At 55.0% G+C, this 22692-nt stretch overlaps 9 protein-coding genes across 9 annotated transcripts; 8 read left to right on the top strand and 1 right to left on the bottom strand.

Annotated features, from left to right (window-relative positions):
• Positions 1–69: 69 nt before the first annotated feature.
• On the top strand, positions 70–1177 carry DICSQDRAFT_131224 (uncharacterized protein). The gene is made up of 3 exons (XM_007360348.1): positions 70–583; positions 643–813; positions 866–1177. Exons 1-3 carry the CDS (start codon positions 133–135, stop codon positions 928–930), a joined length of 687 nt encoding a protein of 228 aa, XP_007360410.1. The 5' UTR covers positions 70–132; the 3' UTR covers positions 931–1177.
• Positions 1178–1371: 194 nt separating this feature from the next.
• DICSQDRAFT_95857 (uncharacterized protein) lies at positions 1372–2572 on the top strand. The gene is made up of 4 exons (XM_007360822.1): positions 1372–1447; positions 1625–1820; positions 2011–2382; positions 2441–2572. The coding sequence occupies exons 2-4, from the start codon at positions 1644–1646 to the stop codon at positions 2483–2485; spliced, it is 594 nt and encodes a 197-aa protein (XP_007360884.1). The 5' UTR covers positions 1372–1447; positions 1625–1643; the 3' UTR covers positions 2486–2572.
• A 3565-nt stretch (positions 2573–6137) lies between these two features.
• DICSQDRAFT_45621 (Pkinase-domain-containing protein) lies at positions 6138–8167 on the top strand (the record flags this gene model as incomplete). The annotated part of the gene is made up of 6 exons (XM_007359712.1): positions 6138–7035; positions 7095–7353; positions 7413–7554; positions 7608–7880; positions 7939–8027; positions 8077–8167. 6 exons carry the CDS (start codon positions 6138–6140, stop codon positions 8165–8167), a joined length of 1752 nt encoding a protein of 583 aa, XP_007359774.1.
• A 1612-nt stretch (positions 8168–9779) lies between these two features.
• DICSQDRAFT_123455 (uncharacterized protein) lies at positions 9780–11515 on the top strand (the record flags this gene model as incomplete). Its single annotated transcript, XM_007360349.1, has 8 exons — positions 9780–9858; positions 9907–10099; positions 10160–10182; positions 10614–10987; positions 11039–11048; positions 11112–11135; positions 11260–11303; positions 11423–11515. The coding sequence occupies 8 exons, from the start codon at positions 9780–9782 to the stop codon at positions 11513–11515; spliced, it is 840 nt and encodes a 279-aa protein (XP_007360411.1).
• Positions 11516–12099: 584 nt separating this feature from the next.
• On the bottom strand, positions 12100–12860 carry DICSQDRAFT_164782 (uncharacterized protein; the record flags this gene model as incomplete). Its single annotated transcript, XM_007360350.1, has 6 exons — positions 12100–12153; positions 12203–12292; positions 12344–12541; positions 12597–12653; positions 12717–12800; positions 12855–12860. 6 exons carry the CDS (start codon positions 12858–12860, stop codon positions 12100–12102), a joined length of 489 nt encoding a protein of 162 aa, XP_007360412.1.
• Positions 12861–13021: 161 nt separating this feature from the next.
• On the top strand, positions 13022–13988 carry DICSQDRAFT_95864 (uncharacterized protein; the record flags this gene model as incomplete). The annotated part of the gene is made up of 3 exons (XM_007360351.1): positions 13022–13316; positions 13370–13704; positions 13767–13988. 3 exons carry the CDS (start codon positions 13022–13024, stop codon positions 13953–13955), a joined length of 819 nt encoding a protein of 272 aa, XP_007360413.1. The 3' UTR covers positions 13956–13988.
• A 216-nt stretch (positions 13989–14204) lies between these two features.
• DICSQDRAFT_95867 (carbon-nitrogen hydrolase) lies at positions 14205–16000 on the top strand. The gene is made up of 5 exons (XM_007360352.1): positions 14205–14369; positions 14432–14818; positions 14875–14894; positions 14961–15323; positions 15384–16000. The coding sequence occupies exons 1-5, from the start codon at positions 14227–14229 to the stop codon at positions 15428–15430; spliced, it is 960 nt and encodes a 319-aa protein (XP_007360414.1). The 5' UTR covers positions 14205–14226; the 3' UTR covers positions 15431–16000.
• A 384-nt stretch (positions 16001–16384) lies between these two features.
• Positions 16385–19173, top strand: DICSQDRAFT_131229 (septin AspB). The gene is made up of 9 exons (XM_007360353.1): positions 16385–16800; positions 16869–17310; positions 17364–17492; positions 17551–17632; positions 17685–17819; positions 17882–17999; positions 18058–18425; positions 18481–18727; positions 18789–19173. Exons 2-9 carry the CDS (start codon positions 17088–17090, stop codon positions 18819–18821), a joined length of 1335 nt encoding a protein of 444 aa, XP_007360415.1. The 5' UTR covers positions 16385–16800; positions 16869–17087; the 3' UTR covers positions 18822–19173.
• Positions 19174–19270: 97 nt separating this feature from the next.
• On the top strand, positions 19271–22621 carry DICSQDRAFT_95873 (ARM repeat-containing protein; the record flags this gene model as incomplete). The annotated part of the gene is made up of 9 exons (XM_007360354.1): positions 19271–19387; positions 19458–19550; positions 19612–19890; positions 19954–20044; positions 20107–21113; positions 21168–21402; positions 21460–21873; positions 21925–22387; positions 22445–22621. The coding sequence occupies 9 exons, from the start codon at positions 19271–19273 to the stop codon at positions 22551–22553; spliced, it is 2808 nt and encodes a 935-aa protein (XP_007360416.1). The 3' UTR covers positions 22554–22621.
• Between the last annotated feature and the right edge of the window lie 71 nt (positions 22622–22692).

Raw genomic sequence — 22692 nt, forward strand, 5'->3', positions numbered from 1 at the left:
GCCTACAACACGTGCTCCGACTATGTAACGGTATTCTCTGAGCTTTTGGTCGCGGACTCGGCCAGACTCCCGATTTTTGCCTACCATCTGCCGTCCTTGCTACTGTCTATCTTCCCCGTCCTGGTTCACATGATGCCGCCCGCGAAACGACAGAAGACCTCGGATGATGAAATCTCGGAAACAGAGAATGACGAAGAGATCCTTTCCGGCTCTGAACAGGACGAGTACTCGTCCGATGCTGGATCCAGCGTCGTTGCAAGCGAACCGGACACGGAAGACGAGATCGCCGATGCAAAGCTCGCCAAGTCCAAGAAGACCTTGAAGAGAAAACGGCGCGCTACAGACGCTGTCAATTTCGGTGCGACTCTGCAGTCGCTGCTCACCACAAATGCACCTGCAGCTCCTCTGTCGCTCAAGCCCTCCATTGCAAAGAAGCGAAGGGATGAGAAGTTAGAGGCGAAGGGAAAGCATGTGTTACAGATAGAGAAGAAGGAAAAGGAGGACCGGGGGCGGATAACGGACGTTATTGGTGGGTGGGGAGGGGAGAGCGAAAGGGCATTACGGAAAGTCGCGCAGCGAGGAGGTTTGTGTTCTATATTATTCCCGCTTCTTAGGCTGATTGCTTTCATGCGCCTTCTGCAGTTGTGAAGCTCTTCAACGCTATTCAGCAATCACAGGCCGCTTCTGCCGCTGCAGCGGAGGAACTGAAATCAAATCGTGGCACGGGTAAGCCAACTCTCCCTGCTCCCGCCATCCACGACAAAAAGAAGAAGGGCAAGCGCCAGGACAACATCATTGGAAGAGGGAAAGAAGGTCGGTACGCATTTCATACATCTGGCGAATACCTTGCTGAGACGCTCTGCAGCGACGTTGGCTCAAGACGACTTCTTGGACATCATTCGATCCGGCGGCATCGTATCCAAGGCGTGAATATTCTACGTGCTGCAGCTAGTGCCGCGTGTAGCTACTCCGCTAATGGACTGCTCGTGCCAATACACGGTGGCTAAGCTCTTGTACTCGATATTGGCCACCATGCATATCATCATGATCTCCGCTGCGAAGTTCAAGATGGAAACACGCCAGCTCTGTTATCCCTATAAATTGTGACATATTTCCGGTTTGTCGGTAGGATTTTGTGGTTTTCAGGCGTTTCGGATGAGAGCTATGCCAGTGAGCGACGCATCGAATGAACGGGCGGGACCCCGGGCCGCAAAAAGCGCCCGCCCGCCTTGATTGCGCATGATGGTGGGAAGCTTGCCCTGAAGTCTTCTGGTCACATAAAACTTTTGCCTCCAATTTCCGTCGCGTTCCCCATGGTCTGTTGCTTTCTGCGCTCGCTATTAGCCCTCAACTAATGGTCTTCCGGTCACCAGCCTAGCCAGCAGAAGGCGAAGATCTATCAGCAAGAGTGGGAAAGGCGGCTACACGATGTTCAAGTGTCAAAAGAGTGAGTGTTCAATTCTGATATCAATGGCGGCGACGTTCCTAGGATGAGCAACTTCATTGGGAATCTCTCTGAATATCCTTGAAGAGTCAAACATTTGCATGTATTATCTGACTTTCAGCGTCGCCCTCTTGCTTTGTGAGCTAATATAATCCACATACTAACCTCCCTTTCGCGCAGTGACCTAAATCGGCTTGTCATGGACTTCCTCGTCATCGAGGGGTACAAGTCTACAGCTGAAGAGTTCAGCAAGGAGGCGGGTATGGATGCGCCTGTAGACTTCGACTCTATCGAGAACAGGATGAACATAAGGGAGGCGCTTCAGCGCGGTGATGTCGGTGATGCGATAACCCGGGTGAACGACTTGAACCCTGAGGTGAGTATCTGCGCTCAGTCTCTCTGATGTGCTCCCCGAGATAGCCGCGAAAGGATTAAACATTTCATGCACCACGCTGAGGCCCCTAGGGCCCATGGTGAGACTAATCACCAAAACTTCAGTCTTCAATATGATGCCCTATCTGCGCGCTCCTGCTAGGCTTGATGCTGATACGGCACTGCATTTGTAGATACTCGACACGAATCCATCATTATATTTCCGCCTTCAGCAGCAGAAACTCATTGAGTTCATCCGCCAAGGCCAGATAGCGGAGGCGCTCCAGTTTGCCCAGGAGGAGCTTGCACCTCGTGGCGAGGAGAGCCCTGAGTTCCTTGCTGAGCTTGAGCGTACTATGGCTCTGCTCGCTTTCGAGTCGTCACCCATGATGCCGTCATCCGTGAGCGAGCTGCTGTCAACAGCCCAGCGAATGAAGACTGCGGCCGAGGTGAACGCCGCGATCCTTGAGAGCTTCAGCCAAGGGAAAGAGGCTAAGCTCGTCGGTTTGCTGCGGCTGCTTTGTTGGGGCGAAGCCCTGCTAGAAGAGCGTGCGGATCTGCCAAAGGTGTGCTCCGTACAATCATGGAATTGGCTTGAATTGACTGACGAATGATGGCTTGCAGCTTGACCTAAACGATGGGACGTTTGGTGGGCGAGCAAGCAGATAGGTGGCGCGCAGGGTCCATAGGCTGTGTGGTTTCGATACGTGTATGTATTTGTACGGACTTTGTAACATGGACAGTTGGTACCGCTCGGCACACGCGAGTCCCTGAGAGGCATGAATGAAACATGAAACCGGGAGATTTAGTGAGATTGTACGGTAGGTACGAGGACAACAATCAGATGATCGTGAGGGGGAGCCTGACAGGTTCATGATATGGTGATCTGGCGGGATGTAGAAATGAGGCTTCGATGGCTAGATCGTGCCCGGTCGCAGCAGGGGGCCTGTTGGGCACGGGTGCCATGGAATGAGCTGAAAGAAAGGCCGGGAAAGCCTCGCGCTGAGAGGCCCCCGTAGCATCCGGGTGGCTGATTGTCGATATTGGCCCGAATGAGCCGGAGAAGGGGGCAATTGGAGTAAGGAGGCGACCATGAGGAGTTCATGTGCAGAGGAGTGGAATGCTAGAAGGGCTTTGCGGGAGCGCTATGAAGACGGAGGTTGGGAACGAGGCGGCGAGACCCAGTGCTAAGCGAGCGACAGGCGCCTGTCAGCATGGCGGAGGCGGCGCCGGAGACGTGCGAACCGAGGTCAGACGGAGGTGGCGGCGGTTCGGACTCGCGGGGGTCGGTATGCCGATTGCTGACTAAGCCGGCGGTAGCCTTTGGTGCCTCTCGCATGGTCGCCTTCTCGTCGTTTAGCTCGTCGACGCCCCCGTCCCTCCCTCCGCGTCCTCTGCATTCACAGCCACCCACGCCGTCGGAGCAGGCTCTCTCCCTCGACGGGCCCTGGTCAGTCTCTCTCTTGACCCCCATATGCTCCTCGCTGAGGCCCTTTCCATCGCCAGTGATCGCACACGCACTCCCGCTTGCTTGCCCGGCAGTCCTTTTGCCGACGTCCACCCTCGCTCATGGCAATGATGTCCGACGACGCGCGATCGATTCACACCAGGCAGCCTCGCCGGAGACGGGTCCTCGTCGTCAGCAATGCATCCCCTCCCGAGTCAAGCAGCGACGAGGACCTTCGCCCCGAACCACAACCCAAGTCTTTTCCTCGACCTCTACCATCGCCTTCTAGCTCGCATTCGTATACGGAGCCGATCTATCCTGAGCGGCATTATGGCACTGGCAGCAACTCGCACATCCCTACCCGCTTGCACACTACCGATATCCGTTACCCATCCTCGCACTCAAATCCCTCCAACCCTGCCCTTTCGTCACCTTCTAGCGCCAGCTCGCCTGCTGCAGATCTCACCCCCCCTCCCAGCACCCCTGGTCTCGGAAGCACTTCCCTTCATATCTCTGACGAAGGCACGATACGGCAGGACATGATCAATCCCGTGGCCTCAGACCGTTATGAGAGCGCGCCTTCAGTCTCGCGCCCGGCAAAGTTGGCTGAACGCATGCGCTCGCAAGGGCCAGGTCAGCTCCCTCGCAGAAATTCGTCTTCCGGCTCTCGTCCAGCCACGGTATGTAGCGACCCGTCATTACCTCAATGATCAGTCCTGCTAACTTGCCAATAGTCACCGACTGTATCCACGACGGATTCGCATTTCCCAGGTGTCTATCGCCCCGGCCCGATGGACAAGGTAATCGTGCTTGTCACGACAGACGCAGAGAACTTGCAAATTGTAGATATTACCGGCGCCATGACCGCTGCCTTCATTCGTGAGCGGATCTTCACAAAGGTGCGCGTTCTGTCAAGTTGGACGGAGAGTCATATCGTGACCTACGATGTCTTTTGACAAGTTGCAAATCTCGGACGAGGACCAGGCCAAATTCTCCATTTACCGGACGGAGATTGGACAGTATGCTATCGGCGATGCGTTGAGCGACGAGCAGTTGTTCGCGCTCTGCAAACAGAATGGCGATCAGACGGGCAAGCTGAAGCTGCTCGTATCTCATTCTTCCGCATTTGTGCATGAACCTGGCCCATACGACCCGCCATCATCGTCTACCGTGAACACGATCCCACCCCCGGTCCTTCCCCAACAGACACTGTATGCACCCCTCCGCCCCAGGAGAATCCGACAAGGGAGCCTGTCTTCCGCCAGTGAACCCCACCACGCTGAAGTTGGGTATGAGGCGTCGGTATCGGACGATCTTGAGCCCGGCGACCCAGATTGCTGTCCACGAGACGCACAGGATTACAGTCGTCCGCCTTTACATGCCCGTGCGCTGCCCATCCCGAATCAACGACCGTCTTCTCCCAATGGTTATCACAGATCTCGTTCTCCCGCCGCAGGTCTCCTTTCCCCAGAACGCCATCGTGACCCGTACCATTCCAGCATCGGTGCTTTCCCTGGCTCATCTCCTCAAGGTACTCGCTTTGCCGATGATCCTCATCCTCTGCCCCCTCTCCCTCTCGAGGCACACGCTGCGTCTCATCCAGAAACTCCCACGGAGCGCGAAAGGAGTCACACCAATGACGGTCAGATCTCTACTTACAACAGTGGATGGCGGAGGGGAGAGAGAGAGGAGCGAGAGCGAGAGCGCGGCAAGCGTCGTGACCCTGTCCGGAAGGATAGTGGTCGGTCGCGCAGGGCTGAACAGGAGGAGAGTAGGCCACGGCCCGATCCGTGGACATTGGTGCCTGCGGACGTACCTTCCAGCGGGTATAAGAAGGATCGCCCTACTACTCCCCAAGAAAGCCGGTCAAAAGCGGGTTTCCCGATCACGCCTCCTTCTGGTATCGGCCTTGGTTATCGCAATCCGCAGAATGTCAGTGGTGGTTCCGGGGAGTCGCCTTCAGCTAGTTTCCCGATTAAAGACTTAGGCTATCGCGGCGGTTCCGGAGAGTCGCATCCACGACGAAAGCCTCTCCAGGTACCCACCAGCTGGCTCACGAAACACACTTATGCCCCCACGAAGTCCGATTATAAACCCATCCAGTCGCCTCCGGCGAATAGCCTCATGCGTCATGGAGCGAAGAGCATGACTGATATGCGGGGCGCATTCAACAAGCATCCGTCCAGTCTCCAGCCAGGTGGTCGATCGTCAAGACCGCCGCCGCCACCACCACCACCTCTGCCGTTGATCACTCGCCCGTCGACAGGTGGTAGCACAACAGGTGTATCAGGTGGTTCTTCTCTTCCAAGTGCCTCTCCTTCCGTGGGCGCGTCCTCCGCCTATTCCGAACAGACTGCGTCCGACATCGCGCGAACGGTCCTTTCTCCTTCGGGGTCGTACGCTCGCCAGATCGCAACCTCGAACGCGAGTCCGTCGACGACTACTGCCAGCTACCTCACATCTCCCGCACAGCAGGAACCTTTTTCCCGCCCCCACTCGGCCCTCGGCGAGTCCAGTCCTGCTCAGCCGCGTTACACACATTCTCCCCAGATCTCGGAGCCAACCTACGACTCCTTCGTTCACCGGCAACCCTCTACACCTTCTCACGCCCACAGCAGCTCTGGTACCTTCTTGTCGTATCGGGACGACGTATCGCGCACCGTTGCGCCACCGTCGCAGGATCTCAGCGTTGGCACGGCAACAGGGGATCGCCCGCTCCGTCCGCAGCGAACGCCACCTCGTAGCCCTGTCGGATCGTCGACCTTCACCCAAGGTCAGCATAGTCTGTCCGAGTACAGCACTATGTCAGCCAGTTTGCCTGGTGATGGCCTCGCCAAACGCGGCGCGATTGACGAAGACGGCGGCTCGCACACTATGCGGGCGGATGACCGCAAATGGTTGGAGGGCTTCATTGACGAGAACCTCGTAGAAGGGACTGCGAGACCGCCACCGAGACATCCCCCTGCGCCCTTGCAACAGCTGCCGACGCCACCATCTACCACTACTACGGAAATCCTGTCAACTTTGTCGTCAGCTTCAACGTTGGCCTCCCTTAACGGCAACCAGCGTGACGAAGAATATTCTGACAGCGACGACGAAGGGAATGCCACGCTTTGGGCCAAGCCACCAACGAAAAAGGATAAGCCTGCGGAGCTATTGCAGTCGACCGCTGCGCAGAAGACCCGACCGCCGTTGACCCCTCTCAGCATTGAAAGTTCGCCTAACTCAGCGCCGAACGGCCTCCCGCCAGTACACAGCTACGACTATGGGAGATCCTCGAATCAGCCTCTCCCCTTCCTCGCTTCGCCTCCTCCCACCTCGCGGGAGCCGCGCACGCCAAGGCGGCAAGGCGCCCAGAAAAAGCACAAGGATCGTATCAGCAAGTTTGACAACAATTTCGATGTCACCTGGGCTCCCCGTCCGCCGCCCGAGGTTATGTACGAGCGGCTCGAGGAGTACTTCCCCGAGCACGATCTCGACAAGCCCGTCATCGAAGCTGCGTCGGGTGGCACGTCCCCGACGGCAACGGAGCTTCCTGCGGTGCCCATGCCGCCACAGCAGCGCTTCAGACACAAGAAGTCCATTCGTGTTGTCGCTGCGGAGCACAAGCGTCAGCTCGACCGGACTTCGCGCGGGGACGACTCCACCGTGGCGCCGATGTCGCGCAAGCGGCACACGAAGATGTGGGGCGGCAAGCTCGAGGAGCTGACGACGGAACAGGGCAAGGGTCCGAGCTCGTCCACCGCAGACCCTTCCCCGGGCGGTGCGAAACGTGAGTGATGATTCGTTTCATCTCCAAGGAGAAGGACGTACGCTGACGCTGGTGCTTAGCCATCTTCCGTTGGGTACGTGGAGAGCTGATTGGCAAGGGGACGTATGGACGCGTCTACCTGGCGCTGAACGCGACGACTGGTGAGATGATCGCGGTGAAGCAAGTGGAGATCCCGAGGACAGCTAGCGATAGGGAGGATTCGCGTCAAGTGACCGTCGTCGAGGCGCTCAAGTTGGAGAGCGAGACCTTGAAGGACCTCGACCACCCCAATATCGTGTCGTATCTTGGTTTTGAGGAGACTCCCACCTTCTTGAGCATGTGCGTAGGGTTGTTCTATATTCCTGTTGTTGTCTGCGTGCTGACGTCTCATCCTCCAGCTTCTTGGAATACGTACCCGGTGGCTCCATTGCCAGTTGTCTCCGGAAGCACGGCCGTTTCGACGAGGAAGTCACGAAGTCGTTCACTGGCCAGATCTTGAGTGGTCTTGAATATCTCCACTCCAGAAATATTCTGCATCGGGTACGCACCATCATGTCCGTGTCATACATGTTCGTTACCAACCGCTGCTATAGGATCTCAAAGCGGACAATATCCTAGTCGAGACGACCGGTGTCTGCAAAATCTCGGACTTCGGTATCTCCAGGCGTACGGACGACATCAACATGGCTGCAGCGTATACGTCCATGCAGGGCACAGTGTTCTGGATGGCGCCCGAGGTAGTGAACTCCAAGGGTAAGGGTTACAACTCCAAGATCGACATCTGGAGTGTGGGTTGTGTGGTTTTCGAGATGTGGACGGGTCAGCGGCCGTGGTCTGGTCAAGAAGCCATGGCCGTCCTGCTTCATGTGAGTCCACTGTGTTTATCAATCGCCAGACCTGTTGCTCATGTCGAGCGTTGTGCAGTTGTACCAGACCAAGCAGGCTCCTCCAGTACCTGCTGGTGTCACATTATCGACACTCGCGGATGACTTCAGGCTGAAGTGCTTTGCTGCGTATGTGGTAGTCTTTTGCTTGGTCTGCAAGTCTTAACATCGGCTTCAGTGATCCGGACTTGCGTCCCACGGCCGCAGAATTGCGGAGGCATCCCTACCTCGAGCTCATGCCGGGCTGGACCTTCAATGGGTTCAAGTAGTCGGGTCGTGTCGCACAAGCCAACTGTGTCGGGTTTGCCATCCGCAGGTCGCATTCTTATATCTCAGACATCCTTCGCGCTGTTACATCTCTATCTTGTTCGACTTTCATCCACACCTTCCATTATCTTCCCATACTCATCCTCACCGTCATCGTCATGCTTTATAGTACCACATCGCATGTCTGTGTTTCACCTCTGGCCAAGCATGTCACATATATCCCCCTTGCAACATATACACCGTGTAGCACTTTAATCGCACTAGGAGACGGAATGCACGGACACTACGTTATGAACTTTGACAAAATCAGCATGTACAGGATGAAGTCGCACGACATGAAAATACCACCTATCGCTATGCACATTCCTATATCCTCTACTTCACCGGATCGTTTGCCTATGATTCCCCGGGCGCGCTCTTGTATGATAGAGTTAGCCTCTACAATGTTCAGTTTACCCCGGAGCTCTGTCCTCGAGATCTCCTTCTGCCTTGTTCTCGTGGATGGTGCTTTGCAGGGCCTGCATGTCGGATTGCCTATAGACTCTTGGGCCCTCCACCGTCATATACGGCTCTAGGCGTGTTCAATTCTTGTCGCTCGCTCATTTCCTCGCGCGCCTACTGGGCGCCTGCTGACCTGGATTCAAGGTCAGATCAAGCGCCTGTAGCACAGCGAGCAGAGGTGCGCAGGCAGCGGGTGCAGCGAGATCGACGTTTCCGTCCTATTCTAGGTTTGTTATACCCAGAAAATCTGTCCAGAAAGTGGATGGAGACGTCGGCAGATCGTTATAGACTTGTTGACCGAGAATAATTGTACACAATGCGCCCAAATCGGAACCAGATCCGGCACGACACGGTTCACTGGCCACCTGGGGTTGCCACTGTAAGCCTTGCGGGACGACTCCGCGTCTCGAGTCATGGAGCTCTCTATCTTTCGAATTGTTAAGCTTTCGCGTCGCTCCTCAGTCCCAGCTCGCGACCCTGATGCGGTCGTGTTGCACCCGCTGCCTGCACACCTCTGCTCGCTGTGCTAGTACAGGCGCTTGATCTGACCTTGAATCCAGGTAGGCAGACGCCCGGTAGGCGCACGAGGAAATGAGCGAGCGACAAGAATTGCAGCGAATGTAAAAATCAGCGTCGCATGCCCCGCGCCGGGTGGTGTGCTCGGATCAGCGGCAGGCACTTGCCGAGCCCCGCCAGCCTGCTCTCCGGCCACCTTCCAGCTCGGGGACACGCTCGCGGTGACTGTTCGAGACGTGCCCCGACGAGCAATGCCGCTTTTCGAGCTACAGAATACTCGATCTCTTACCTGGTATGTTCCCAACACAGATACCCGATATATTCAAGTGCTTCCAGAGGTGGAACAGAGTTGGGCAATGGCCTCGGTGCGGTAGGGTTGGGGCTCGGCCGGGGAGTTCCGGTGATCCGAGCACACCACCCGGCGCGGGGCATGCGACGCTGATTTTTACATCCGCTGTGAACACGCCTTCTCCCCCACCTATGACGTCATGGCAGCACTGGGACACGCAGCAAGCATGGCACATCATGCCTTGACGCCCGGGAACATCTGTCGAGCTTGGTCGAACGACAGAATGCAGCTATCCGGATACAGAAAGCATGGCGAAAACGTATGCGCAGGAGGTATCTTCAGCCCAATTTCCTATGGTCGGACCTGGCGACACATGCCCGGATGCAGGTACGCCACTACCGATCGATCATGTTCCGGCGCTCCAATACTGACCAGGGAAACAGGTCGACAGGGACGCGGCAGAGCAGGGCAAGAACACGAGCCGGGAGCGCTGGAAGAGAGCAGGGTTCTTGGCTAGCCGGCTGCAAGATGGGAACGCAATGCTTCCCCAGCCCCGAGGACAGGGTGCCCACGTAGAAGCCACGAGGAAGCATCTAGAGACTCAGCACTGGCTTGAGCTTACAGATGGGTAAGTATAGGTCGTCTGCACGCCGCGGTATCGGTGCTCGGAATCTAACATTGATCACAGCAAACACCGCTACGGGTCCAATTGTGAGTATTAGGTCCGCGGCCCGTTCGTGTGGTTCCTCCCTATATCTGATAAGAACAACAGTGAAGGTATCGAACCGCCTTGAGACGTCACGCGGCATCCGTCATTGATCTATGGGCGCAGTATTATCACCAGCGATGGCAGCAGGAAGATACGACCCAAAACTTCTTCAGATGGTAGGACCGGTGCTCTGAACATCAAGCATCACAAGGATATAACTCCCAACGACAGGCTTGATCAAGGAGAAGGCAAGAATTTATCCCTGAAGGAGTGTCCTCGAGAGCAGCTAGAGAAGGAGGCATGTCTGACCACCCGCTACGATGTTCGGAGTATTCACGTTCTCTTGCAGAGAATCACATACCTCTCGCCGGAGCAGAGTACGATGTTTCACAGTTTCCCACATCACCGTCCTGGTTTTGACGGGGCGTTCTAGGGTTGAACTATTTGGTCACGATAGACAACAACGGCAAGTTCCGGTGGGCTAGGAACGGTCAGCTTGTGGATACCACGGCAGGTCAATGGAAAGACGCGGGAGATGGGAAAGGCATCGTGCCGTTCAGCTATCGAACCGAGGGCGAGTCTACAAGACCCAGACATAGCTTCAATGTTCCTGCTTCCAGTACGAGGTCGGACTCTGGCGCATCTTTATCTGGAGACGAAGTCAACGCAATGATGCACTACGTGGGCCTCCAAAAGCAGTCTAAGAACCCTGTTAAGCGGTTACTACTACGGAACTTCACCTTGCGAGGCCTGGTAGACAAGCTCCTAAGGAAGACCATCAAACGGAATACGTGGATATATGTGTCTGTGAGTGGATACTCACATCAAGGAATTACACGCAGTCTGACCAAAGGATAGGACAAAAACTGTGAGCAATGGCGACTTCTGAAACTGTCAGCGCACAGACGTTCTGATCTCCCTCGCTGATTAGTCAACATATTCATCGGCATCAAAGGTGAGGGAAGGGTCTTGATCATTACGGCTTGTAACTTGACGGTTCCAAAGTACCAGGGACCTTCCAACATTCATCCTTCCTTGGGGGTGGCCTAGTGACCTCAGCTGGCTTGATCTCTGTCAAGGACGGGGTGATACATACACTTTCACCGTTGTCAGGACATTATCGGTACGTCGGTCCCGGACGAATATTCTTCGTTCACTCACATTGTACGCCCATATGACTTCGATAGATGTATGTTCCTGATGAAGTCCTTAAACAATGTCTATGACTTACCAACGGGTTAGCACTTCCGGAAATTCTTGTCGGTCCTCGAGGAGCGCGATGTCGATATGAGCAAAGTGGAGATCAGCAAAGCCGAGCTGGCACTATGGGGGTAAGCCTTTCTAGCGCTGTTAGGGATGAAACGAGAAGAGTTGACTGACAAACCGCCTAGGATCGAGCACCTTGGTAAGTTCAAGAAAAAGCAAGCTCGGTTGATGACGACTGCGAGGAAGGAAACGGCTGCAGCTGCGAAGCGTGTGGTGCAACCCGTGCTAAGGCAGAATCAGGATGGAGACGAGGACAACTCCCACTCTTGGAAGAGAGACGTTCTCGAGGGACGCATACCTCGTCCGAGGGACAGCGAAGGGCGATGTAGAAAAGACTCCAGCTCAAAGCAGGAGCCGGAGGATGCTCGTTTACGTGACCATCTCACAGACGAGACGAAGGAACCACGTCCTCCTGGAGGTTTATCCGGCATAACGGAAGAGTGATCCGAAGTGTGAATGTCAGCTGATCTTCACGGATTCGTTCTGATGTCTCCCCTACGGCTATATACCCATGACTTTTGGACATACCTCATCACTGTATTGCTTGTTGACTGTTGATAGGCCACTCTGCTCCCAGCCTGATCGGATACCGCGCCCATAGTGTACATGGACAGGACGATTTCGTTACTGCATCCACCCTGTCTTGATTCCCGCTATGCTCTCGCCCATGTGGACTCAATATTGGACACACCCACAGGTATTCCTGCCTACGAGATATTAAGCGAAAGATTGAGCTGTCGTGTCATAAAGGCGTACCTTCTCATCATAGTCGACCCATTCTCCCTCCTCGAGGTCGACGTCGTTGAACGGAGTTCCTGACTCCACGCCGACGCATTTCCAGATTCCCTGTTTCCAATGAGATGAAAGCCGGATTGGAGTTTACACCGAGGCACGAACCTTAGGATCAAATCCGACAAACTCCAAACCACGACAATCTATCGTCAGGAATGGGGCAAACTGACTGTTCGCATCGGCCGTGTAGGGCTTAGGCTTCTCATTGGGCTCGAATTTAGCGGAAGACTCTCGCTTGCACAGCCCACAGCGCCAGACAAAGTGCGCCGTGCTGCCTTTCCCTGTCGTCACTTCACGCTCTTCCTGCGCAGATATTTGAGTGTCACAGGTCCGTTACTGAATGGACACCGTCGCTCACAGTACGATTTAAAGTGACGAGCTTAGGGTGCTCCTCATTGCAGCTATTGCATTTCACCTATGTTACCCAATGTTATCTAGCGCTGGGATGAATGCGTCAGAGAACGCGTCGAGCCCTTACCTTGAAGAAGAACTCGAAGTCATCGGAAGCCGGTTGCAGGTCTGTTACGTTCTCGAGATCGGCTTTGATGGAGAGTTGGAGACGCTTGAAATGTCATTGGCTATGTTTCACGTATATCTGGATGCCTATCGCACTTACAACCATTATGCTGAGCTTTTGAGAGTGGGGCGACGCGATAGAAGGAAACCAAGTTCAGCGACTACCAAAAGCGGGCAGCGACTGCTTCCCGATGGGATCTTGGCTATTAACGCCGGCCAGCTTTCGAGTTTCCGAGCTTGCACCTCGTCTAGCTGGTCCTCGGCGCAATGGCCCTCTCACGTTCTTCCCGGACCGCTTTTGCCCATGTCTTCCGTACAAAACACTTCCACACTGGCTCTGTTCTGAATGCACGTCAAAGTCCTGGTGCACCCGCGGCCGCGGCCGCGAAGGCTAGACGCGCCATACCCAGCCTGGAGCCACTGCTGATTGAGGAGGACGCGTTGGAGGATCAGGTCCGGGACGGCGATGATGCTCCAGAGCCGACACACAAATATTTGCAGCAGCAGAGGGAGATGCTATACTATATGCGACTAATAGAGCACGAGATGCCCAAGCTCGTTGGTGCGTGGTTCCTCCGTCGTGTCTTGTGCATCTTCTAACGCACCATGACATAGCCTACCGCAAGCCCTTCGTACCCCCCAACTCGTCGAATCCTCTGGTCATCCGTTCAATAACTTACGGCGGAGAGCCGCATCCTGCTACCGCCAAGCGCACCATAGTCGTCCCCGTCGCTCGCCTACCGCTCAGGAACGAGCAGGCTATCCACAAATTCAAGGTCTTGGCTGGTGTTCGGTGGACGCCGGAACCCCCCAAGGACTCTGGTCTGAATCCGGAAGAAGGTGGGAGTGAGCATGGCTACTTCAAGATCTCCTGTGAGGACTTCCCCAAGGGTCCTATGAACTTGAAGTGGGCAAGTGACACTCTTGACCGTCTGTTGGCTGCCGCGAACGTACGCCTTATCCCTCGTCCGTGGTACATTCACCGAAAGCTAATTCGTACATGCTCCTGTAGGATCTGAAAGAACCATTCGCCGATATTCCCGTGGACACCCGACACATCGAGGCGAGGACACGGAAGGCGAAGAAGGGAGGCCATATATACGGTCGACAGACGCACCGACCAACACTTAGAGACTTCCCTAAGGAGTGGCTTCCTGTACCAAAAGGCGAGGCTACGTCTGAGCCTTCCGCGAGTGCATAATGCCATGCATTCGTGATCGAGTTTTGATCCGTGCTTACAGTCATGTCTTCGAGCGCCTTCGTGTGATACCGGGATTCGAACCCTGCTTCGCGACGCATGAATTCTTTGCAGGCCGTTCGCTGAATTGACTCACCCGGCGGAGACCCGGTCATGAGTCTGTGTGTCTCTCACGAGACGCTACGAATATCGAATCCCGTGGTCTTCCGGTGAGTCAGTATATATAACGGTCTTCCAACCCACCGACTATGCAGTTACGCTAGCTTGTGGCGCAATGTCCAACACTATCAAGGCTTCAGTGGTCCAAGCTGCAACTGCTGCATACTCGCTTCCCGATACTTTGGACAAGCTAGAGAGATTGACTCGCCTTGCCAAAGAACGCGATGGTGCACAGCTGGCCGTATTCCCGGAAGCATTGTTCGTCCTACGTCCTCAATCTTTCATATATTTGCCCTGATGGACTACTATGATTCGTTCAGCATCGGCGGGTACCCAAAAATGTCTACATTCGGGCTTGTTGTGGGGGATCGTCTCCCGGAAGGACGCGATGAATTCGTCCGTTACGCGAAAGCCGCCATCGAGATCCCATCGCCCGCTATAACTAGAATCGAGCAGATCAGCAAGGAGACGAACGTCTTCCTTGTTGTCGGTGTTATTGAACGCGACAATGGCACCCTCTATTGCACCGCAATTTTCGTCGACCCGGAGAAAGGCTATGTCGCGAAGCACCGAAAGCTCGTACCAACCGCCATGGAACGCACGATCTGGGGCCAAGGCGACGGCACGACACTCCCAGTGCTCACCAAAACGTTCGAAAGTACCCAAGGTCCTCCGGTTGAGACGAAGCTCTCCGCGACCATATGCTGGTGAGTACTCTCGCGTGGCGGATATCGGATATTGGGTCTGACAGCGTGGCGCACAGGGAGAACTACATGCCTTTACGTAGGTTCCCTTTGACTCGGGACTCCGCCGTCGTGCTCATGGCGTGATTCTTTCCCCGTTATCCAGTCCGGACGTGGTACTACTCTCAGGGGACACAGATTTACTGCGCGCCAACTGTCGACGCGAGGCCATTGTGGCAGAGCACGATGACACACATCGCCCTGGAGGGCCGTTGCTTCGTCTTGTCTGCATGTCAGTTCTCCCAGGAGAAGGATTACCCTCCGGACCATGCTGTGGCGAACGCCGAAGCTCGGGACCCCGAGAACGTGATGATCGCTGGCGGAAGCGTCATCATCAGTCCTCTGGGCAAGGTGCTGGCGGGCCCCCTTTTGGGCACCGAAGGCATTATCTCGGCGGACTTGGATATGGACGACATCCTCCGCGGGAAGTTCGATTTGGATACTACTGGCCATTATGCGAGGAATGATGGTGTGTGCTCTTCTGCGTGCGCGTTCGGTCGGCCGGATCGGGCTCATTCCCCTCTTGCAGTATTCCAATTGAGACTTGTTGACCCAGCAGTGTCATCTGCGAAGTAATGATGGCATTGAGCAATGCCGTAGCTGTTGTAGAACCTCCAGCGAGAATTTGAAGTAGCCTTCCCAGGAGCTGTCCGAAGGATCCCGCAGCGTATGCGTAGGCAATATAGGCTGTCCGTCGTGTACAGAGTCACGACCATGTTCACGTCAGTACTCCTTAGTGAAGGACCTTCGGACTGATGCTGTCCATCAGTCTTATCAAACTCATGCGTTATTGTCTTCGGGAGTTCTGCAACTATGCCTAATTCGCTCGAGAAAGCGTGCGGCGAGTAACATCGCGAACAAATGGCTCAGATAATTGGGATGAGTACTCGTGATCAGGTCAATGCTCACCGCTATTGGCCAGAAGATTTCGAGGAGGGTGTTATAAGGACTGCATCCAAAGTCTCCTGCGCGCGATCGATCGCAGGTGGGCCTCCTGCATGCACTCTCTACCTTGCTCGTCATCCTCGGACATCATGCTCTCGCTATCGAACATTCGCCGAGTTCGGCGGTTGAGCGCCGCCAGGTTATTGCGCGGTGTCTCTCTGCGACGTCGTAGTACTACATCAACTCTTCGCTTTGAAATGGTGACGCCGAACACATTGGACCAGTATCCGTCTGTCCGAGAGGACATGATGGTCAACGATATTCTGCTTGTTGGCGGTACGGCGTTGTTGGAGAAGAGCGCAGCCATCCTCGTGCGTACAGAGCGTGAATGCCTTTTCCATGAATGACGCTATTTACACCGGATGTAGAGATGGCGGGAAGACGTCGCAGCCGCGTTATCTGACGATGATGGATTCCCTGAAAAGGTGTGCTTTCTGTGCGATGTCCCATCGACTGGTAGCATCTGCAACTCGGAAGGTTGCACTCACAAGCTTCGGGACCAGTGCGCCCGAGTGTAAGGTCAGCGGAAGCTTCCCAGCCTGTATCGCCGCAATCATTGCCCACTGAACGTCCTTGGCAGCTACGCACGGGACACCAACCACATTGTAGTGTCCATTCTTGATTAACTTCGACCTACGAGGAATCATAGATATTGTAGCCGAGTTGACACTGTATCTTATGGCATTGCTGGATCAGGATAGGATGGCTGACTCTAGAACGGTATAAGCGCCAGTAGAGAGCCGAGATGGGCGGGAAGACAATTGGCGACCCCGCTACTCTCTACCGCACACAACGCCGACCAGGCTCTGGGAACAGCGTCCAGTTGACTAGAAGCCGTAGGAGTCAGGGTGATCGAGTTCCCTGGTTCCGTGCCGCACGTTCGAAGCGTGTACAGGGAGATACGAGCTTATGAAGCGGGGGAAGGGCGCGCGTTAGAGTTGATAGCGATGTCGACCCACAGCGTTCCCCCCACGATCCGAGGCAGCACGCCGCTTCACTGGGTGAGTGTCAATGCTATATTAACCGCAGAGCGTGTATAGACGAGTATATGGACGGACATGATGCGCAGATAGTCGTGCCCAAGCCAGGCGTGGTATTTGGCGGCGCCACAAATTCAAGCAGTAGCAAACAAGAACAGCGCTCGCGACCGCCTTCTGTTCTTCCCCCCGTTCCATTCCTCGCAGCTATCCAGGTAGCGCAGGCCACCCCGTCGTCCTCCCCATCCCCCCCACCGGTTCCTCTCTCGCCCCTCTCACCTCTCTCACCTCTTTCCTTTCCACTGGCAGTCATGTCCGACTACGGTTCGACCAACGGTGACGCGTCCGTCTCGCTCTCACCGAGGGCCAACGCATCCTCTCCTTCTTTGCAGCAGCTTGCGCCCGAGCAGCAGCATGGTCTTTCTCCCATTATTCGGAAAAAGCTGATGGGCTTCGTTGGCTTCGCCAACCTCCCGAACCAAGTCCACAGGAAGAGTGTCCGCAAGGGGTTCCAGTTCACCGCTATGGTCGTTGGTACGTAGCAACACGTTGCACACGCTGCGAGTATTCTGAGTATGTTTGCTCAGGCGAATCTGGCCTCGGCAAGTCGACCTTGATCAACACCCTCTTCAACACCACGCTCTACCCGCCCAAGGTGCCCGTTCCTCCCAGCGCGGAGCGCCCCTCGACCGTCGCTATTGAGAGCATCAGTGCTGGTGAGAAAACTGATGCTCTAGCCGACACTAGCGTGTTTGAACTGATTCGTCTTGCCAGACATCGAGGAGAACGGTGTCCGCTTGCGCCTGACTGTCGTCGACACGCCTGGCTTTGGAGACTTCGTCAACAACGATGAGTGGTAAGTCGGAATCGCACCACTGCTGCTGCGCTTCCTAACGCGCTTGCCCTAGCTGGAAGCCCATCGTGGAGAATATAGAGGCGCGTTTTGACTCGTATCTCGAGCAGGAGAACCGCGTCAACAGGCAAAAAATCGTTGACAACCGCGTCCATGCCTGTCTCTACTTCATTCAGCCTACCGGTCACTCGTGAGTACCACCGTGCGAGAAGAATCATATCGAAGAGCGCTCACGCTGTCAATCACACGCAGGCTCAAGCCTATTGATATCGAGTTCATGCGTCAACTTCACACCAGGGTGAACTTGATTCCTATCATCGCCAAGGCCGATACCCTCACAGACGAGGAGGTCGCTGACTTCAAGGCCAGGGTAAGTTATTCTAGTACTGCAGTATGGCATTCTAAGTTCTGAAGGAATCGGGCTCCAGGTGCTTGCGGACATTGCGCACCATAAGATTCAAATCTTCGAGGCGCCAACATACGAGAACGAGGACGAGGAGGCCGTTGCGGAGGCCAAGGAGATTGCCAGCAAAATTCCGTTTGCTGTCGTTGGCTCCGACAGGATTGTCAAGACTCCTGATGGCCGCGAGGTTCGCGGCCGTGCGTACCCGTGGGGTGTCGTCGAGGTCGACAACGAAGATCACTGCGACTTCGTCAAGCTCCGCCAGATGCTCGTTCGCACCTATATGGAGGAGCTCCGCGAGTACACCAATGATGTTCTCTACGAGAACTGGCGAACAGAGAAACTTCTCAGCATGGGTGTCGTACAGGATTCGACCGTCTTCAAGGAGATTAAGTAAGCGTTGCAGTAATCCAGGTTTCCATGCATATGTTCTGATCACTATGGTTAGTCCTGCTATCCGTATCCAGGAGGAGCGTATCATGCACGAGGCTAAACTCGCGAAGATGGAGGCGGAGATGAAGTTGGTCTTCCAGCAAAAGGTGCAGGAGAAGGAGGCCAAGCTTAAGCAGTCCGAGGAGGAGCTCTATGCTCGTCATCGCGAGATGAAGGAGGCGTTGGAGAAGCAGCGTCTTGACCTCGAAGACAAGAAGAGGCGGATCGAGAGCGGTCGCCCGCTGACACCCGAGAAGCAGAGCGTACGTGCAACCCTTCGCAATTCGAAGCAACCGATCTCTCACTTTGATTCGACTTTCATAGACCGGCAGGAAGAAGAACTTCTTGCGTGGATAAGGGGTCTTTGGGAATGTATCTTGCATTTTGATTTCGCTTGCTCTGTCTCAGTGGTGTTGCCTTACTTAGTCTCCTATATTCTGCCGTTTTGCTGCGCTGCACTACCGTACATCTCTGGTTCCTATGATGCGTTTGTCGTTGATAATCCCGTACGTAGTGTCTTTCACGACACTCGCCCACGCTCCTTACTCCTGGATACCACCTTGTCTCATCATTTCGTCCGTAGTACGGTCTGTTCGCTCCCTACTCAAAACTCGGACTGTAGCGAGCCGCATGAATTTTCTTATGACATACCCTATTCTGCGACGCCCTATGCGGATGGCTTCCGATATACTATTTCGAATGAAAAGCGACTTGATCATTGTCAACATCGCCAAACATGTGCTGTGGCGTCAGCTATTCGCGGCACTCTCCAAGGCTTCCGCTAATACTCCTTGCTCTGTACTACCATGGCCAACAATGCCAATGTGCAGGCTGTCCTCTCCGCACTCGATGTGTTCAGCCGAGCACCAGAGAAGGCTGCGTTAGAGCAGGCCAACACCTGGCTGCAGGATTTCCAGCATTCTGTAAATATCCGTTTCGCCTGGTACTTCGGAGGACCGCGACGTCTAACACACCGCTTCCAACCCCTGCCAGTCCGAGGCCTGGTCAACATGTAACTTCCTTCTCCTGTCTCCTGATGCCCCGCCGGCGGCGAAGCTATTCGCGGCACAAACGTTCAGGGCAAAGGTGTGTTCGTCCATCACACTGCACGCGTGTGCTACGGCCGATCGCCGAGTCCTTTACATAGGTCACCTATGATCTTGGAGAAATGAGCAACGATGACCTCTTTCGCCTCCGAGACACCCTCTTGACTGCACTGCAGACATATCATGCCGGACCGCGCACCATTCTGGTTCAGCTCTGCCTGGCCATCTCTGCACTCGCATTGCAATTCCCTGCTTGGGAGGATCCCTTGGAGACTATGATCCAATCATTCGGGAAGAACCCAACATACATTCCTGCGATGCTGCAATTCCTCATCATCCTCCCTGAGGAAGTCACCTCGAATACCAAGATCCCGATCACAGTGAGTGGCGTCCAATATCTTGTGGGTACGCGCGTGTTCAATTGTGGCGATGCATCGGAACAGGACGACGAGTACAAGGAGAGAGCAGCGAAGTTGCTGACGGCGAATGCACTGAAGGTGATAGAGCTGTTGTCGGCGTATCTGCAGGCTCCAGGTGAGTGCTATTTGTTGTTGCTCAATGTTCTTGAGATCCGAAAATCTGCGCGTCTGTTGCAGGCGTAACCTTCGCCGTCCAGGCGCAAGTCTTCAATGCGCTGAGCTCCTGGCTTGCTTCCGGCGAGATCATCGCGATGTCTCTGCTCAATTCGCCACTTCTCGCATACACCTTCCAGGCCCTCGCATCGGACGATCTTTTTGATTCTGCCGTTTCTGCTGTCTGTGACCTCATTCACGAGACACAGGAAGTCGAAGACAACATGCCGGTAATCGAGGTGATCGTCCCAGAGGTCATTGCGCTCAAGCCGAAGTTGGCGGAATATAAGGACGACCCAGAGAAGATCAGGGGACTCGCACGTATTTTCGCGGAGGCTGGAGAGGCTTACCGCAGCCTCTTACTGCATCACCCAGAGACGTTCTTCCCTATCGTGGAGGCCATCGGAGAGTGTTCCGCGTACCCCGACCTCGACATTGTCCCGATCACTTTTAGCTTCTGGATGCGCCTTGCGCAAAGCATCGGCAAGAAGTCTTCGGTCTCGCCACTCTTCCTTGACGCGTACAGGGCGCTCATGGGTGTCATCATTCGTCACTTGCACTTCCCCGCCGACATCACGTCTCTGACTGGTCAGGAAGCGGAGAACTTCCGTTCTTTCCGCCATGTCATGGGTGATACTCTCAAAGATTGTTGCTACGTCCTTGGGACGGATAAGTGTCTCATAGCGGCCTACGAATTGATCACGAACGGCCTCTCGCGTGGACCCAACATCTCCTGGCAGGAAGTAGAGGCGCCACTGTTCGCAATGCGGTCCATGGGTGCGGAAGTCGACCCGAACGACGATCAGGCAGTCCCGAAGATCATGGACCTCATTCCATCTCTCCCAGCTCACCCTCGAGTTCGATACGCCGCGTTGCTCATCATCTCCCGTTACACGGAATGGATCAACAAGCACCCCGACTACATACCCTACCAGCTACAGTATATCTCCGCAGGTTTCGAGGACAGCGATCAAGAGGTGAACGCTGCTGCCGGGCAGGCCCTCAAGTATCTTTGCCAAGATTGCAAACGGGTGCGCAGACCTCCTCCTCCTGGTGCGACTCAGCTGAGTCGTTCTGGTTTCCAGCATCTCGTCGAGTTCTTGCCGACGCTGCACTCATTCTTGGCTACGATGGGCTCAAAGCTCGTGCAAGACGACAAGGTGCAGGTGTATGAGGCGATCGCGTACGTCATCTCGGCTATGCCGATGGAGCAAGCTGCCGTGTCACTGCGCACCTTCTCGTTGGATATCCTTGCGCGAGTGCACAACATGACAACAAAAACGACGCCTGTCACGAAGGACGAGATCGTCAACATTGCCAGTGAGTGTACTGCAGCGTTCAAAACGCTCACCAACTTGTGGCTGACCATATGTGCAGACGATCTCGAGAATTTGGAGGTGATGATGACGGTCATACAGTCTTTTGGCGAACAGCTTCCTGCTGCTTGCCAAAATACGCATCAGGAGGCCTGGGCTGTGTTCGAACCATTCCTCGTCAAGTATGGTTCGGAGTATCCCGTCTGTGAGCGCACGACTCGTGTGCTCCGTCAGGGACTGAACTTCTTCGGTTCGGCTGTCTTGCCAATCGTGCCGTCAGTCCTGACGAGGATGGCTGCTTTATTCGAGTCCTACGGCTTCTCGAGTTACTTGTGGATGGCCGGGAAGCTGATCGGCCGCTTCGGTGACGAAGAGGACCCGAGGGTGCGTTCGGCCTTCAAAGAGGTCTATGAGCGGTCGTCGAACAAGCTGGTCGCCATTCTCAATGAAAAGTCGCCACAAGTGATACCCGACGGTAGGCACACGTGAGCTGCTTCACCAGCCATCCGCTAATCTAGCTCTTTAGTCTTGGAAGATTATCTGCAGATGCTTCTGCAGATGATCGAGTTTACGCCGGATGTTTTCTTCCCGTCGCCCGCTTTCCCAATTGCATTCCGTGTTGCAATGGCGTCACTCGTCCTTGTACACTCTGACATTGTTTTCGCAGCACTAGACCTCCTTCGCACGATCCTCACGCATGACAGTCTCGCACCGACGACAACGCCGCCTCCTCCGAAGTTCCTTATTTATGCCGCTGCTATCAAGCCTGTTGTCGAGCGAGAAGGTGCCGAGTTGACTGGCTACCTCCTGTCCGGTATTGTGGGCGACTTCCCGGAAGAGTCCATCCCTATGGTCGTGACTATCTTCCGCGCTTTGGGCTCGATTTGGCCGCACCAGCTCCTCGCTTGGCTGCCTCCAATTGTGCAGGCGCTGCCGTCCGCTTCGGTCTCAGATGCAGTGAAAACGACTTTTGTAACGGACATCAACAGGTGAGTATATCACTGGCACGTACGTCTGTCAGGAGAGACGCTGACGCCTTAACGCAGTGGGGTTCAGTTGGGCAAATATGAAGAGGTGAAGTATGCGATCCGGACCCTTCATCGAGCCTCACGGAAAGCGCGGGAACGGCGGCGTGCTGGACCGTTGGAAGGTTGAGTTTAGGGACAGCAGTTAGAAAAGCAGTGTATGCATACGACTCGAGTATAAATACAACAGCATGTACGTCTCACTACCAGTTGGGAGCCTGAGGGGGATTCGCATTCAATATCACGAGCGCGGCGCACCGGCAACCTGT

This window comes from Dichomitus squalens, assembly GCF_000275845.1.
Source record: "Dichomitus squalens LYAD-421 SS1 unplaced genomic scaffold DICSQscaffold_1, whole genome shotgun sequence".
Classification (NCBI taxonomy): Eukaryota; Fungi; Basidiomycota; class Agaricomycetes; order Polyporales; family Polyporaceae; genus Dichomitus; species Dichomitus squalens.

Coding starts and splice junctions, on each gene's coding strand:
- DICSQDRAFT_131224 (XM_007360348.1), top strand. CDS start 133: ATGCCGCCCGCGAAACGACAGAAGACCTCGGATGATGAAATCTCGGAA. Junction 584..642: donor GAAAGTCGCGCAGCGAGGAG/GTTTGTGTTCTA, acceptor CGCCTTCTGCAG/TTGTGAAGCTCTTCAACGCT. Junction 814..865: donor CATTGGAAGAGGGAAAGAAG/GTCGGTACGCAT, acceptor GACGCTCTGCAG/CGACGTTGGCTCAAGACGAC.
- DICSQDRAFT_95857 (XM_007360822.1), top strand. CDS start 1,644: ATGGACTTCCTCGTCATCGAGGGGTACAAGTCTACAGCTGAAGAGTTC. Junction 1,821..2,010: donor TGAACGACTTGAACCCTGAG/GTGAGTATCTGC, acceptor CTGCATTTGTAG/ATACTCGACACGAATCCATC. Junction 2,383..2,440: donor AGCGTGCGGATCTGCCAAAG/GTGTGCTCCGTA, acceptor GATGGCTTGCAG/CTTGACCTAAACGATGGGAC.
- DICSQDRAFT_95867 (XM_007360352.1), top strand. CDS start 14,227: ATGTCCAACACTATCAAGGCTTCAGTGGTCCAAGCTGCAACTGCTGCA. Junction 14,819..14,874: donor CTCTCCGCGACCATATGCTG/GTGAGTACTCTC, acceptor CGTGGCGCACAG/GGAGAACTACATGCCTTTAC. Junction 15,324..15,383: donor CCATTATGCGAGGAATGATG/GTGTGTGCTCTT, acceptor CCCCTCTTGCAG/TATTCCAATTGAGACTTGTT.
- DICSQDRAFT_131229 (XM_007360353.1), top strand. CDS start 17,088: ATGTCCGACTACGGTTCGACCAACGGTGACGCGTCCGTCTCGCTCTCA. Junction 17,633..17,684: donor TTCGTCAACAACGATGAGTG/GTAAGTCGGAAT, acceptor CGCTTGCCCTAG/CTGGAAGCCCATCGTGGAGA. Junction 18,000..18,057: donor TCGCTGACTTCAAGGCCAGG/GTAAGTTATTCT, acceptor ATCGGGCTCCAG/GTGCTTGCGGACATTGCGCA.